At 42.4% G+C, this 14,188-nt stretch overlaps 1 protein-coding gene across 1 annotated transcript in view; it reads left to right on the top strand.

The window, feature by feature from the left end:
- Positions 1-13,077, top strand: part of WRAP73 (WD repeat containing, antisense to TP73) — a 40,344-nt gene extending 27,267 nt beyond the window's left edge. Inside the window, exons 5-12 of the mRNA XM_075839403.1 lie at positions 335-438; positions 7,035-7,121; positions 7,226-7,360; positions 7,432-7,509; positions 8,685-8,790; positions 10,856-10,981; positions 11,408-11,599; positions 12,645-13,077. Coding sequence (XP_075695518.1) covers positions 335-438; positions 7,035-7,121; positions 7,226-7,360; positions 7,432-7,509; positions 8,685-8,790; positions 10,856-10,981; positions 11,408-11,599; positions 12,645-12,757 — 941 coding nt within the window. The 3' untranslated portion in view covers positions 12,758-13,077. The remainder of the gene's footprint in view (positions 1-334; positions 439-7,034; positions 7,122-7,225; positions 7,361-7,431; positions 7,510-8,684; positions 8,791-10,855; positions 10,982-11,407; positions 11,600-12,644) is intronic.
- The last annotated feature ends 1,111 nt before the right edge of the window (positions 13,078-14,188 follow it).

The following is a 14,188-nucleotide window of genomic DNA, read 5'->3' as shown; positions in this document are numbered from 1 at the left end:
CCTAAACCTAAGGAAAGATCATTAATGTTATATTGTATAAAAACCCCTTTAAGTGAGGTACTTCCTTATCCTGGGCATCTTCTGGTCCTCCTGCTGTGTTTCCTGTAAATTTAGTCCTCCTGGTGCTCTTCCTGTCGCTGTTAATAATTCAGCGGTTCCAGGAGGTGTTCTGTGATGCCCTTGATAGGTAAAGCAGTTTTCAGGTATTACATGGAGCTTCTACGTAACATCGCACTTGTTACTGACAACTTTGCGTATTTTGTATGTTCCAACTTTATTACTTGCTATCGCTATGAACAATGAGGTCGGTGGTAACCGTCGTCTGTTCCTGCAGGGATCGCCTTCACCAGCGATGGACGGCACATGGCTCTGGCAGAGAGACGGGACTGCAAAGATTACATTAGCATATTTGTGTGCAACGACTGGCGCCTTCTGAGGGTGAGAAATGCCGGCGTCCCCGTGCTGTGCGTCTGTCTGTTCATTTAATACCTACGTATCTTTAGTCCTTCGTTTGGAGAATTTACTACGCTGCTTTCAGGGGACTTTCCTGGATTCTTCCCTGGCACTCAGCAAGGTGTCTAAACATAGCCGCATAATTCCCATCCGCCCGCGCACATTCATCGTACGGAGCCATTATATAAAGTCATTATAATAATTGGGATGAAGCGGCTGTGGTCATACAACCCGTCACTGCCGTAATGCACATCTGATACTTACACGTCACGTATATCCGTAGGTTGTTGACATCTGACCGTTCAGAGAATCCATTGATCAAATTGCACCTTTTCTGGGTGACATCCAATGTGGCCACCACCATTACCTTCCAAGGGGATGCCATCCAGCTTTCCCAGACACCTGAATGGTAAACCTGTCTGGTTATTCAGTGATGGCTCCTCCTTAACCGGATTTGACGTTTTAGTATCTAGTAAAGCTGAGTGGCAATTCTAGTGGACGCTGTAATGGCAGCCATATTGGATGTCACCCAGCTTTCCGAGAAAGGGCTGTATGCAGTTTTGCAGAGGAGGACCACATGGTTTGTTTTTGGGGTTTTTTCCAGGAAATTAGGGGGATAATCCCTATTCAGACGACCAATGATCTTTTTAACGGCCGTCACACGGCTGCATTAAAATCAATTCATATCTATGGGGCTATTCTCACGGCCGTGTTTTTGTTTTTGTTTTTTTTTTTTTGTTTTTTTAACGGGTCATGTGAACTACCCGGAAAAAAATAGGACATGTCCTATTTGTGCCTTGTTTTCCCGGATCCCTCAATAGACTCAAGTCTGAGGGATCCATAAAAACGTGTGCAAATTGGACATGAAAAGCGGTTTGACACCCGGTCATGTGAATAAAGCCTAAGATAGTGCATTCCATGGAGCACCCCCAACTCCGGATTTGGGGAAGTGGGCATAAGAGGGTCACTCCATAGTTGAGCAGCCCTGTGGGCTGATTGGTTGTGAAGGATCATGTGACTGACTTCTCAACTCCACTCTTAATCCCTTGCGTAATCATTTCCTCCCATGTTTACATAAAGCGCACACTACTTTACAATGCCCACAATTGTGAATGGTGGGAGGGGGACCCAATGTATGTAATAGCGCACTAGTTATCTGTTATTAGGCTCTCGGTCATGAATACACGTGTTTTATGACAGATTCGCGCTATTTTGCTCAAACCAACCACAACAGCGACACCTGCAGGACATTAAGGGCATAACCACTAGGGTAACCCAATGTTTTATAGGGCTATAAACAAAGCAAGTGATGGGGAGATCAAAGCAATTTCAGGGTTGCTTGCGGCTATTGCAGATATTTTATAGCAGGGTAGTAAAAAACAAAAAAAACTTATATCTGGGTTATCGTAATCTAAGCAGGATGGTATGTGATTGTTAGTTGAGCAATTGCCATGTCATCTCAATTAGGTTAATTACATATTCCGTTTAAAAAACGCTAATATATATTATAGATCCGCACTGGGGTCCTGGGTTCGAATCCGACCAGGGAACATCATGTTCTCCTTTGTTTGCCTGGGTCAGAAATGGTATCATTCAGGATCGGGATCTCGAATATGAGTTTTAAGGAAATAGAGTGGCAGGGGGAGGAGCTATCTGGCAGGATGGTGGTTGGGGGCGGAGTTACACTGCACCTTCCCTATGGGTTTACTTCTTTCTCTACAGGGTTTATGGGGGTGTGGAGGGGGAAGTCCAAATGTAGCAAAATCGGAAATTTGCAAAATGAAAAATATAATAGCGCTCCAATACCGAGGGGTCCTTTCATATGGGCGGGTAACGAGCACTGATCGACAATAATAGCATGTTGAGCATGGAGCAATGATGGTGACTATGAGGATGAACGATCGGTGATACGATTATTCGTCCCCATACGTTTGCATCTCGTCGGCAGCCCGTCCTGTCTACACGGGGAGATGCGCGATCATTTTTTAAGGCCGCATAAAAGATTCGGTCGTCCTACAAATGGCTGATTGCTGCCATGTTTAACCGGACCCATGTATTGCATTGTGTACCTCGCTGCAGAATATGTTGGTGCTATATAAGCAATGGTAGAATGAATGAATGCTAGTGGCCTGGCAGCACAGCCTTGTGTGCCCACATCATATCTGCCCGCAGCCCATCAGTGTTGTATTCAGGATGCAGACGTGGCTTTTATTGGTGTATCTGCCGGGAGCGCCACGTTCTACTTATTGGTGTTGGGGAAAGCGGCGGTCACAGTGACCATCTCCTCTCCCAGCTGTCACATCATGTATTCAGGACGATGTGATTGCTCTCCGGACGTGGTTAACTTTAGGTTTTAATTTCACACAGAAGTGAGCGATGTCCTGCCGTAAGAGACTTCATGACAGACAGGACCATAAAGAGAAGGCTCACAAGTGCCGGCTACTCTGTATTTTATATTTTTTCTTGAATTTGTTACCTTCTTATAAGAAAACATAAATTAAATTTACTCCCCACCTTAAAGGCAAGGTGTCGCAAATTATTATTTTTTTTTCATATAATATTGCTTTTAGTATGTCATTTAAAATAAATTTTATTTGTGTGTTTGTGTTGTACTTTTTATTTTTTTTCTTTCTTTTACTTCTCTATCGGGGCTGCCATTTTTTTTTTTCATCTCTGTATGTGTCGATTAACGACACATACAGAGATGGAATACGGCAGCTACAGTGCATAGGAGTCAATGAACGGGAGCCGTCCATTGCTTCTGCTCTCTGGCTCTGTACTGCGCAGACGCAGGTCAGAGTCACACAGCAGAGCAGCTGTTTGCAGGGAGATAGCAGGCGCCATTATGAAGACCAGCTGCACTGCAGGTAAGGTGTGTGTCTCGGTCTGTCCCTCTTCTCTCACAGACTGCCGCTCTCGTGACCCCCAACCGACGGGCCCCTCCCCACCCGATGGGGCCCCCTATAGTCGTGCAGGACTCTGTATAAAGGACACATGATATAACTGTCCTGGGAAAGCTGGGTGATAAACTATGCCCGCTGTTAGTCTGGTACCCAGCTTTCCCAGACCCCTGAACGATAAATCTCTCTAGTTGTGCTGAGACTGAGAGGATCATTAGTCACATCCCCAAACAGTCTCAGCACAACTAGAGAGATTTACCGTTCAGGGGTCTGGGAAAGCTGGGTGACCACCATTACCCCTCCTACTGGAGTGTGAGAGGTTCATTAGTCACATCCCCAAACACACTCCAGTAGGAGGGGTAATGGTGGTCGCCCAGCTTTCCCAGAAGCAGATATAACCAGGAAAAGTCTGGATGGACGGGCTGAGGGTGCACAGGGTTTTTGGTGATTCCCCCTCTGTCATGTGATCGGACCTAGGTTACCGGTTCTGATGCAGACTGGGTTCATGTGACTATAAATCTGTCCATAACAAGAGACAGTGCACTCAGGACAAGCCCTGCCCTCATGCCGTAGTTGTGTGGTTCTGTCTGCAGTGATGGCGGTGTGTGGCTCTGACACCCGCCTCCCCCGTTGGGTCATCTCAGGACAGAAGGGGTGTCCGGATTGAAGACACAGCGCCACACCTGTCCTCAGGTTGTGTCTGGTATTGCAGTTCACCTCTATTGAAGTGAATAGGACAGAGCTGTAATACAACACACGACCTGAGGACAGGTGCGGCGCCATTTTTTCCTGGACGACCCCTTTAGGACTTTTCCCGTGTGTGTATGTGTGGCAGAGCGGAGTGTGCACGGGCGCCGCTGATACTTCATAGCCGCTTATCAGCTGTTTTGAAGAATCAGCGATGTGCACACACACACCCCCCCCCCCCCCAAGTGTAATCAAGGGTTTTTTTAATGTGTTTTTTTGGCACGTAAAATGTGCAAAAAAAAGTGTCAAATACACGCCGTGTGAACCTGTCAGCTGAAAAATCTGAAGCAGAACGCCTACAAGCATCTGCCCATTGGTTTCACTGGGAAATACGGCGTTCCGACGCATTTTTTTATGTGGTCGTTTTCCAAAAACGGCACGTAAAAAGACGCCCGCCAAAATGAAGTGCACATCCCTTCTTGGGACATTTTTGGAGCCTTTTTTCATTGACTCTATAGAAAAATAGCTCCAAAAGCGGCCGTAAAAAACGCGAGTTTGATTAAAAAATGGCTGAAAATCAGGAGCTGTTTTCCCTATGTTTAGTAAGCGTGTGAACATACCCTTAGCCTTTTGGTGTGTCCTATAGCTTCTGCCAGCTGCAGAATCACACCCAAAATGGCAGCCGGACACTGCTTAGCAATTTGAAGACACCTTTTCCTGGCTTGTAGGAGGGGGGTGAGATTCCCTCCCACATTTACGGCAGCTGTGAGTCAGGCTGCTTTGCCTTTTTCACCTTGCTGCAATTCTGGGAAGTGCCCCCCCCCCCCCCTGGTGGCCAACATGGGAAAACATGTCAAATTATTATTTAATCTGTAATACTTTCCACCATATGGAAGGAAAAAAAAAATACAGCCTAAAACGTAAAAAATATAATAGAAATAAGTAACGACACAAAAAAAAAAAAAAAGTTTCATTTGCGACAGTAATACTCCATTATAAAATAACCTCATACCCATTCACATCCATATACTTAAAGGGGGCAGTATTATAGTAGTTGTATTCTTGTACATAGGGGGCAGTATTATAGTAGTTATATTCTTGTATATAGGGGCAGTATTATAGTAGTTATATTCTTGTATATAGGGGCAGTATTATAGTAGTTATATTCTTGTATATAGGGTACAGTATTATAGTAGTTATATTCTTGTATATAGGGTACAGTATTATAGTAGTTATATTATTGTATATAGGGGGCAGTATTATAGTAGTTATATTCTTGTACATAGGAGCAGTATTATAGTAGTTATATTCTTGTATATAGGGGGCAGTATTATGGTACTTATATTCTTGTATATAGGAGCAGTATTATAGTAGTTATATTCTTGTATATAGGGGGCAGTATTATGGTAGTTATATTCTTGTATATAGGGGGCAGTATTATGGTAGTTATATTCTTGTATATAGGGGCAGTATTATAGTAGTTATATTCTTGTATATAGGTGCAGTATTATAGTAGTTATATTCTTGTATATAGGGGCAGTATTATAGTAGTTATATTCTTGTATATAGGGGCAGTATTATAGTAGTTATATTCTTGTATATAGGGTACAGTATTATAGTAGTTATATTCTTGTATATAGGGTACAGTATTATAGTAGTTATATTATTGTATATAGGGGGCAGTATTATAGTAGTTATATTCTTGTATATAGGAGGCAGTATTATAGTAGTTATATTCTTGTATATAGGGGGCAGTATTATAGTAGTTATATTCTTGTACATAGGAGCAGTATTATAGTAGTTATATTCTTGTATATAGGGGGCAGTATTATAGTAGTTATATTCTTGTATATGGAGGGCAGTATTATAGTAGTTATATTCTTGTACATAGGAGCAGTATTATAGTAGTTATATTCTTGTGTATAGGGGGCAGTATTATGGTACTTATATTCTTGTATATAGGAGCAGTATTATAGTAGTTATATTCTTGTATATAGGGGGCAGTATTATGGTAGTTATATTCTTGTATATAGGGGGCAGTATTATGGTAGTTATATTCTTGTATATAGGGGCAGTATTATAGTAGTTATATTCTTGTATATAGGGGCAGTATTATAGTAGTTATATTCTTGTATATAGGGGCAGTATTATAGTAGTTATATTCTTGTATATAGGGGCAGTATTATAGTAGTTATATTCTTGTATATAGGGTACAGTATTATAGTAGTTATATTCTTGTATATAGGGTACAGTATTATAGTAGTTATATTATTGTATATAGGGGGCAGTATTATAGTAGTTATATTCTTGTATATAGGAGGCAGTATTATAGTAGTTATATTCTTGTATATAGGGGGCAGTATTATAGTAGTTATATTCTTGTATATAGGGGGTAGTATTATAGCAGTTATATTCTTGTACATAGGGAGCAGTATTATAGTAGTTATATTCTTGTATATAGGGGCAGTATTATAGTAGTTATGTTCTTGTATATAGGGAGCAGTATAATAGCAGTTATGTTCTTGTATATAGGAGGCAGTATTATAGTAGTTATATTCTTGTATATAGGGAGCAGTATTATAGTAGTTATATTCTTGTATATAGGAGGCAGTATAATATTAGTTATATTCTTGTATATAGTGGGCAGTATTATAGCAGTTATATTCTTGTATATAGTGGGCAGTATTATAGCAGTTATATTCTTGTACATAGGGAGCAGTATTATAGTAGTTATATTCTTGTATATAGGGGCAGTATTATAGTAGTTATATTCTTGTATATAGGGGCAGTATTATAGTAGTTATATTCTTGTACATAGGGAGCAGTATTATAGCAGTTATAATCTTGTATATATGGGGCAGTTTTATAGCAGTTATATTATTGTATATAGGGGGCAGTATTATAGTAGTTATATTCTTGTATATAGGGGGCAGTATTATAGTAGTTATATTCTTGTACATAGCTGACTTTAACTTTTATCTTGTTGTATTGCAGCATTTTGAGACCGACACCCAGGACGTAACTGGTATAGACTGGGCTCCAAATGGCTGCGTTCTTGCTGTATGGGACACTTGCCTGGAGGTATGTTGATTTGTATTCTGATTTACTGCCCTGTGATATTGATAAGTGTCTGTATAGTATGAACGTGTACTTTATAGTAATCTGACTTTACTCTTCTCTATCAGTACAAGGTATTGCTATACTCGCTAGATGGACGCTTGCTGTCTAGTTACTCTGCCTATGAGTGGTCGCTGGGCATCAAATCGGTCGCCTGGAGTCCCAGCAGCCAGTTTCTGTGTGTCGGCAGTTATGATGAGAAGGTATGTTCAGTAAGTGGACAAGGGAGGCCTTTAGTTTCTTTACACATCCATTTGTCCCTTTTTTTTTTTAGGTTCGAATCCTCAACCACGTGACATGGAAACCGATCAAAGAACTGGTGCATCCAGCGACAATCGTCAACCCAAAGACTGTAAGCATCATCAAAACCAGGGTTACACAGGATCCTGTATGCCAATTATAAGGAATGGGGAGATCTGGGGTCTATTTCATAGGATCGTGTCTTCCATGCTGGCTTGTTACCCCTTTGGGATCACAGGGGAGAAGATATTCATGACGTGTGCTGGTATCGGAATATCTTTCTGCTAGGACAGTGATCTCTATCCTGTGTCTTGCCAGCAGTTTAGAAATTACAACTCCCAGCAGTCCCTGTCAGCCTGCGGCTGTCAGAGCATGCTGGGAGTTGTAGTTTTTAGGATAGCAGGAGATCACAGCAGTGTAATAGACCCAAAGAGCTTTACTCCGTGTCTGCAGGCATTGCTGAAAAGACAAGGCACTTTGTCATGGGTTATTACCCTCTCGTCAATATTTTATAGTTTAAATCTACATAAGAACTTTGGTTACTTTTACCCATTTTGAGTTATTACCGGTTGTTTTCTCCAATCACACAGCTGCTTCCAAAATTTGGCTGGTTACCCTTGTACACAGACCAGATTAGCTGCAGCCTGGTGTCGGACGTGATCGAACAGCTTAGTTGTAACTGTAGAAGGCCCCACGCACACGACCCATTAGTTTCTATTGTTCGCGGACACCTTTGCGTACCGCTACGGATGGGTGTCCGTGCCGTAGAACCGTGTCGGGAATTATGGAGCATGTCGTATTTTATGGGCCGTGCTCCCAATCGTGGGCTGTGATTACAGGCACAGTCGTGTGCGTGGGGCCAAACTGTTATCTGTGTTCCCATAATGCACTGCTCTCTGTTAACAGGAAGGCAGCAGAAATCTACATGTAGCTTTACAGGGGTTTCCCCAACATTTACATTTTATAACTTCATATGCTCCATTAAAAACCCTTATTGCTTTGATAGTGCAGTGAGGAGTGACGCGGGTCAGGACCCTTGTTTTAGAGATCAAAAGGTCCCCCAGCGATCATACATTTATCCCCTATCCTGTGGACGGGTGATAATGTCCATACTGGGAAAACCCCTTTAAGTATTATTGGGGAAATAAAAAATAGCTACAAGCAAAGTTACTGAACATTTGATGTCGATTTTAATTGTTTTCTATGTGGTTATATCTTTTTTATTAATGCTACTCTTTACACTTATTTTTATATCTTTTTATTTTATACATTTTTGTTCCTTTTTAGGTTGTTTACAGAGAAGTGGACAAATGCCAAAGTGTTGAGCCCAGTCAGCTGACCTTTCCTCCGCCACGAGGGACCCCCAATAGTCTGTTTATTGTCCACAGTAAATGTAAGTGGTGACCAGATTGTGCAGTTCCTCCCAGGCAACTACCTTTACCGGTATCATTCTTACTCATTGATATGGGAATATCTTCTTCTCAAATACTTCTGTCATTGTTAAGATATATGTTCACATGTTTATCACCGTTTTTTTAGTTTACAAATATACATATTAAAAGGGTTTTAAAAATGTATGGCCTACCCTTAGGATACGCCATCAATATTAGATCGGTAAGGGTACGCCGATCAGCTCTTTGAAGGGGCTGCGTACAAGCACTGCAGAATTTTCATTGTTTACTTTATTCGTACTTGCACTCACCGTTACATTCATAGTGGCTGTGCTAGGTATTGCAGCACGGTCCTATTCACTTGAATGGGACGACGCTGCAACACCTTTCACTGCCGCTGCATTCACGATTCTGAAAAGCTAAAATGTCCTACCGTCCGCTGCTTGGTCTGCTGATATGCATCGTGGGAAGTATTCATTTATTTATTTGTTTCTCTCCATGCACCGTACAGTCCTGTGATAAGTTTTCCCCTGCATTATAGAAGCTCAGCTTAACTGATAGGTGTGTTTACAATAACTACCAGTAGAATTTCGAGTGCAGCTCTGGAGCTTAATACAGGATGTAACTCAGGATCAGTATAGGATAAATAATGTAATGTATGTACACAGTGACTCCACCAGCAGAATAGTTAGTGCAGCTCTGGAGTATAATACAGGATGTAACTCAGGATCAGCACAGGATAAGTAATGTATGTACACAGTGACTCCACCAGCAGAATTGTGAGTGCAGCTCTGGAGTATAATACAGGATGTAACTCAGGATCAGTACAGGATAAGTAATGTAATGTATGTCCACAGTGACTCCACCAGCAGAATAGTGAGTGCTGCTCTGGAGTATAATACAGGATGTAACTCGGGATCAGTACAAGATAAATAATGTAATGTATGTACACAGTGACTCCACCAGCAGAATAGTGAGTGCAGCTCTGGAGTATAATACAGGATGTAACTCAGGATCAGTACAGGATAAGTAATGTAATGTATGTCCACAGTGACTCCACCAGCAGAATAGTGAGTGCAGCTCTGGAGTATAATACAGGATGTAACTCAGGATCAGTACAGGATAAGTAATGTAATGTATGTCCACAGTGACTCCACCAGCAGAATAGTGAGTGCAGCTCTGGAGTATAATACAGGATGTAACTCAGGATCAGTACAGGATAAGTAATGTAATGTATGTACACAGTGACTCCACCAGCAGAATAGTGAGTGCAGCTCTGGAGTATAATACAGGATGTAACTCAGGATCAGTACAGGATAAGTAATGTAATGTATGTCCACAGTGACTCCACCAGCAGAATAGTGAGTGCAGCTCTGGAGTATAATACAGGATGTAACTCCGGATCAGTACAGGATAAGTAATGTAATGTATGTACACAGTGACTCCACCAGCAGAATTGTGAGTGCAGCTCTGGGGTATAATACAGGATGTACCTCAGGATCAGTACAGGATAAGTAATGTAATGTATGTACACAGTGACTCCACCAGCAGAATAGTGAGTGCAGCTCTAGAGTATAATACAGAATATAACCCAGGATCAGTACAGGATAAGTAATGTAATGTATGTACACAGTGACTCCACCAGCAGAATAGTGAGTGCAGCTCTGGAGTATAATATAATATATATAATACAGGCTGTAATTCCGGTTCAGTAGAAGTTAAGTCATGTAACATATTTACAAATCGACTCATCTTCTCAATTCGATATGTAAATAGTGTCCAAAGGTGAATTCTTTTTAAAGATGTTTAGAACATAACTTTATTGTTAAAAAAAAAATAAAAAATTGGAGTAATATGTCAGTAAGAGATAGAGAAAAGCCTGCTGTGGTCTCTGTCAAACCCTCTTTACCCTTCTGTCCTTGAGCTGAAGGCCTGGGTATCTTGAGACATACAATTCCTGACTTCAGTCTGATATGCGTTGGAGACGTACTTGTCATACAGTAATATTACACATAAGAGAGACTATCAATTGTGCCAACTGGGCACTATGCTTAACACTCTCCACAGATGAGCTCGTAGAGGTGCCAGTGTCTTTACGCACCATCAAACCAGACACTGACCGTGCAAATCCGGAACTTGGGATCGGGATGCTTGCCTTCAGTCCTGATAATCGATACTTGGCCACCAAAAATGGTAAAAATAATTATTTATTTATTTATTTTTTCCTTTTTTTTTTATTTTAATTTTTTTTTAATTTTCTGTTTTTAAGTTTTCAAAATTTCAAGAAGCTATAGCTAGACTGGATACAATTGTAGCAAACCCTTAGCTATGGAAAATATTGGGTCTTTACTGGTTTTCGGCCTCTAGCTGTAAAAAAGACTGTTTCCATTCATTGACAGCAAGCAGAAGTCTTAAATATTGTGAAGAATTGAAATACAAGGTATAATAGAAAATTCAAATTCCATAACTTTTCATTAGTAAATTATTACGCTTAATTTACATATAACCGGAAATCCCATTTAGCCTAAACCGGAATAGTTGCACGGAGAGGTCGGCTGTACATGTCAATGTTTGGCGGGTTGGAATTGAACGCTTTTTGTGTTGACCAATGTCTCGCAGATAACATGCCGTGTTGTGTGTGGATATGGGACATTCAGAAGATGAAGTTGTCTGTGGTCTTGGAGCAGACGTCACCTGTCCGCTCTTTTCTTTGGGACCCAGTCCAGCCAAGGCTTGTCATCTGCACTGGAAATAGCAAAGTGTATTTGTGGTCTCCGACTGGCTGCGTCTCCGTCCAAGTCCCTGTGGAAGGTGAGTGACCCTTCATATAAACACAGATGACCCCCAGAACCAGCGGTGTCCATTACCGTAATGAGCCACCAGATCTGTCTGCCCACCACCCAAACACGGACTCCTAGACTAGCTTCATCTTATAGTCCGTATCTTGTATCCAGCTCCCAGCATGGAAAATACATTATATTTATAGCAAGGAGGAACAACACAACGGAAGACATTTGTCTAGAAGCCTATTCGCTGTTTTCCTAAAGTTTCTGTTTCCGGAAAAACTGGTTGGCACCCAATATGGCCGCCGTTACTACTCCTACGCAGCTCTCCCAGCCTATGCTGAGAATATATCACTGCATAAACAGGCAGGTATTGAAGTTGTCACCAAACTTTCTCAGAAGCAATATAATTAAAGGGATTTTCTTACCAAAAGCATTGGTGGCTTACTGATTTAGATATGGCTTCAATAACTGATGGCGCAAGAGTTGGACCCCATCCATCCCGAGAATGAAGGGGTCAGACATTGATGGCATGTCTTATCAAGCTACCCATCAATGATATTGGTAGCAACACCCACCCACTAAACCTAATATTGTATTTCCATTGCAATCCATTCTTCTGTTATTGGTTATTTCAGTCTGGGGGAGAGTGACTGTTCTCTTTATTGGGGTGACTGACTGACTAAACCGGGCCATGCAAGTGTGGGCACTTGAACATGTTGAGTTTTAACACCCCTAATTCTTGGTTTCTCCATGAGATAAGCGTTGTCAGAGGCATCTGGCAGCCGCTTATCACTTCCCTTATTGCCATAACCATGCATGCTCAACCAATCCGTGCACGCTTAACAGTGGGGGAGATGGATGTTCAGACAAACAAGCTACCAGCATTGATGTGCCTGGACAGCAAAATCCATTCACCCCCGTCCCCCTACCATAATAACCACTTTGTCTTGTGTATCTCCTGTACTATTAACTTTTAGATACATACGTGTGACTGATATCAGCGCTTCACTTTCACAAGATGACCATTTTAGTGGTAGTGGCCCTTTAAATGGTCTCCTGTCTCTTTCCAGGTACTTTTAATGTGCTATCACTGGCCTGGCACCCGCTGGGAGAAGACTCTTTACTACTGATGAGTAAGGATCATCTCTGTATTTGTTACTTGGAGACGGAGGGTGATCACTGACCTCAGCTGGAAGTTATCCTAGGAAAACATGTTTACATAGTGGACTTACGAACCCCCATGATGTGGAGACTACAGTCGGACACGAGGTGTTTGGGGGCCATGTATATAAATCAGCCCATCTGTCTGTCGGGCTCACTGCTGGACACTGGGCAGCCTTGTATTATGTCATCTTGTTTTCTATGTTTTTCTGTCTGGTAGCCCTTGTCTTACACTGGGAGCCCCCTCTAGAGCACTCGTCCGTGCGTGTTAATAGATTGTAAATTGTAATGTATATACATGTAGAGATGTTATTTATACCGATCAATAAATCCTTTATTTTATTCCGGAGAGAATGGTGATTACCTGGATGAGCGGCCTACACACGGACTACAGAGAACACATTGATGATTTGTACATATTGCAAAATCAGCTCCACGTTTCTGTATATAAAGTTCTCACTAACCTCTAAATATGACAACTCCATCTGTAGATCAGAAGTAACATTGCACTAGACAAATCTCATGGACCTTTGAAATACAGATTTGTCTGCCATGATGGAAATATAAAGTTGCCTGAGTTTAAGGGGGCCATCTACTGTTAACTGCACAATAAAGAAACTGACTACAGGGACTGGACAGTAAATCATTGGACCACAGGACTGGCTGGACTCCAGACCACTAGGCCACCAGGGCTTGCAAACTAAACCACTAGGCCACCAGGGCTTGCAAACTAAACCACTAGGCCACCAGGGCTTACAAACTAAACCACTAGGCCACCAGGGCTCGCAAACTAAACCACTAGGCCACCAGGGCTCGCAAACTAAACCACTAGGCCACCAGGGCTCGCAAACTAAACCACTAGGCCACCAGGGCTCGCAAACTAAACCACTAGGCCACCAGGGCTCGCAAACTAAACCACTAGGCCACCAGGGCTCGCAAACTAAACCACTAGGCCACCAGGGCTCGCAAACTAAACCACTAGGCCACCAGGGCTCGCAAACTAAACCACTAGGCCACCAGGGCTCGCAAACTAAACCACTAGGCCACCAGGGCTCGCAAACTAAACCACTAGGCCACCAGGGCTCGCAAACTAAACCACTAGGCCACCAGGGCTCGCAAACTAAACCACCAGGGCTCGCAAACTAAACCACCAGGGCTCGCAAACTAAACCACCAGGGCTCGCAAACTAAACCACCAGGGCTCGCAAACTAAACCACCAGGGCTCGCAAACTAAACCACCAGGGCTCGCAAACTAAACCACCAGGGCTCGCAAACTAAACCACCAGGGCTCGCAAACTAAACCACCAGGGCTCGCAAACTAAGCCACCAGGGCTCGCAAACTAAGCCACCAGGGCTCGCAAACTAAGCCACCAGGGCTCGCAAACTAAGCCACCAGGGCTCGCAAACTAAGCCACCAGGGCTCGCAAACTAAGCCACCAGGGCTCGCAAACTA

The sequence above is a fragment of the Rhinoderma darwinii genome, chromosome 10 (genome assembly GCF_050947455.1).
Source record: "Rhinoderma darwinii isolate aRhiDar2 chromosome 10, aRhiDar2.hap1, whole genome shotgun sequence".
Lineage (NCBI taxonomy): Eukaryota > Metazoa > Chordata > Amphibia > Anura > Rhinodermatidae > Rhinoderma > Rhinoderma darwinii.
Note: the sequence above shows the minus strand (reverse complement) of the source record. Positions and strands in the feature narration are given on the sequence as shown.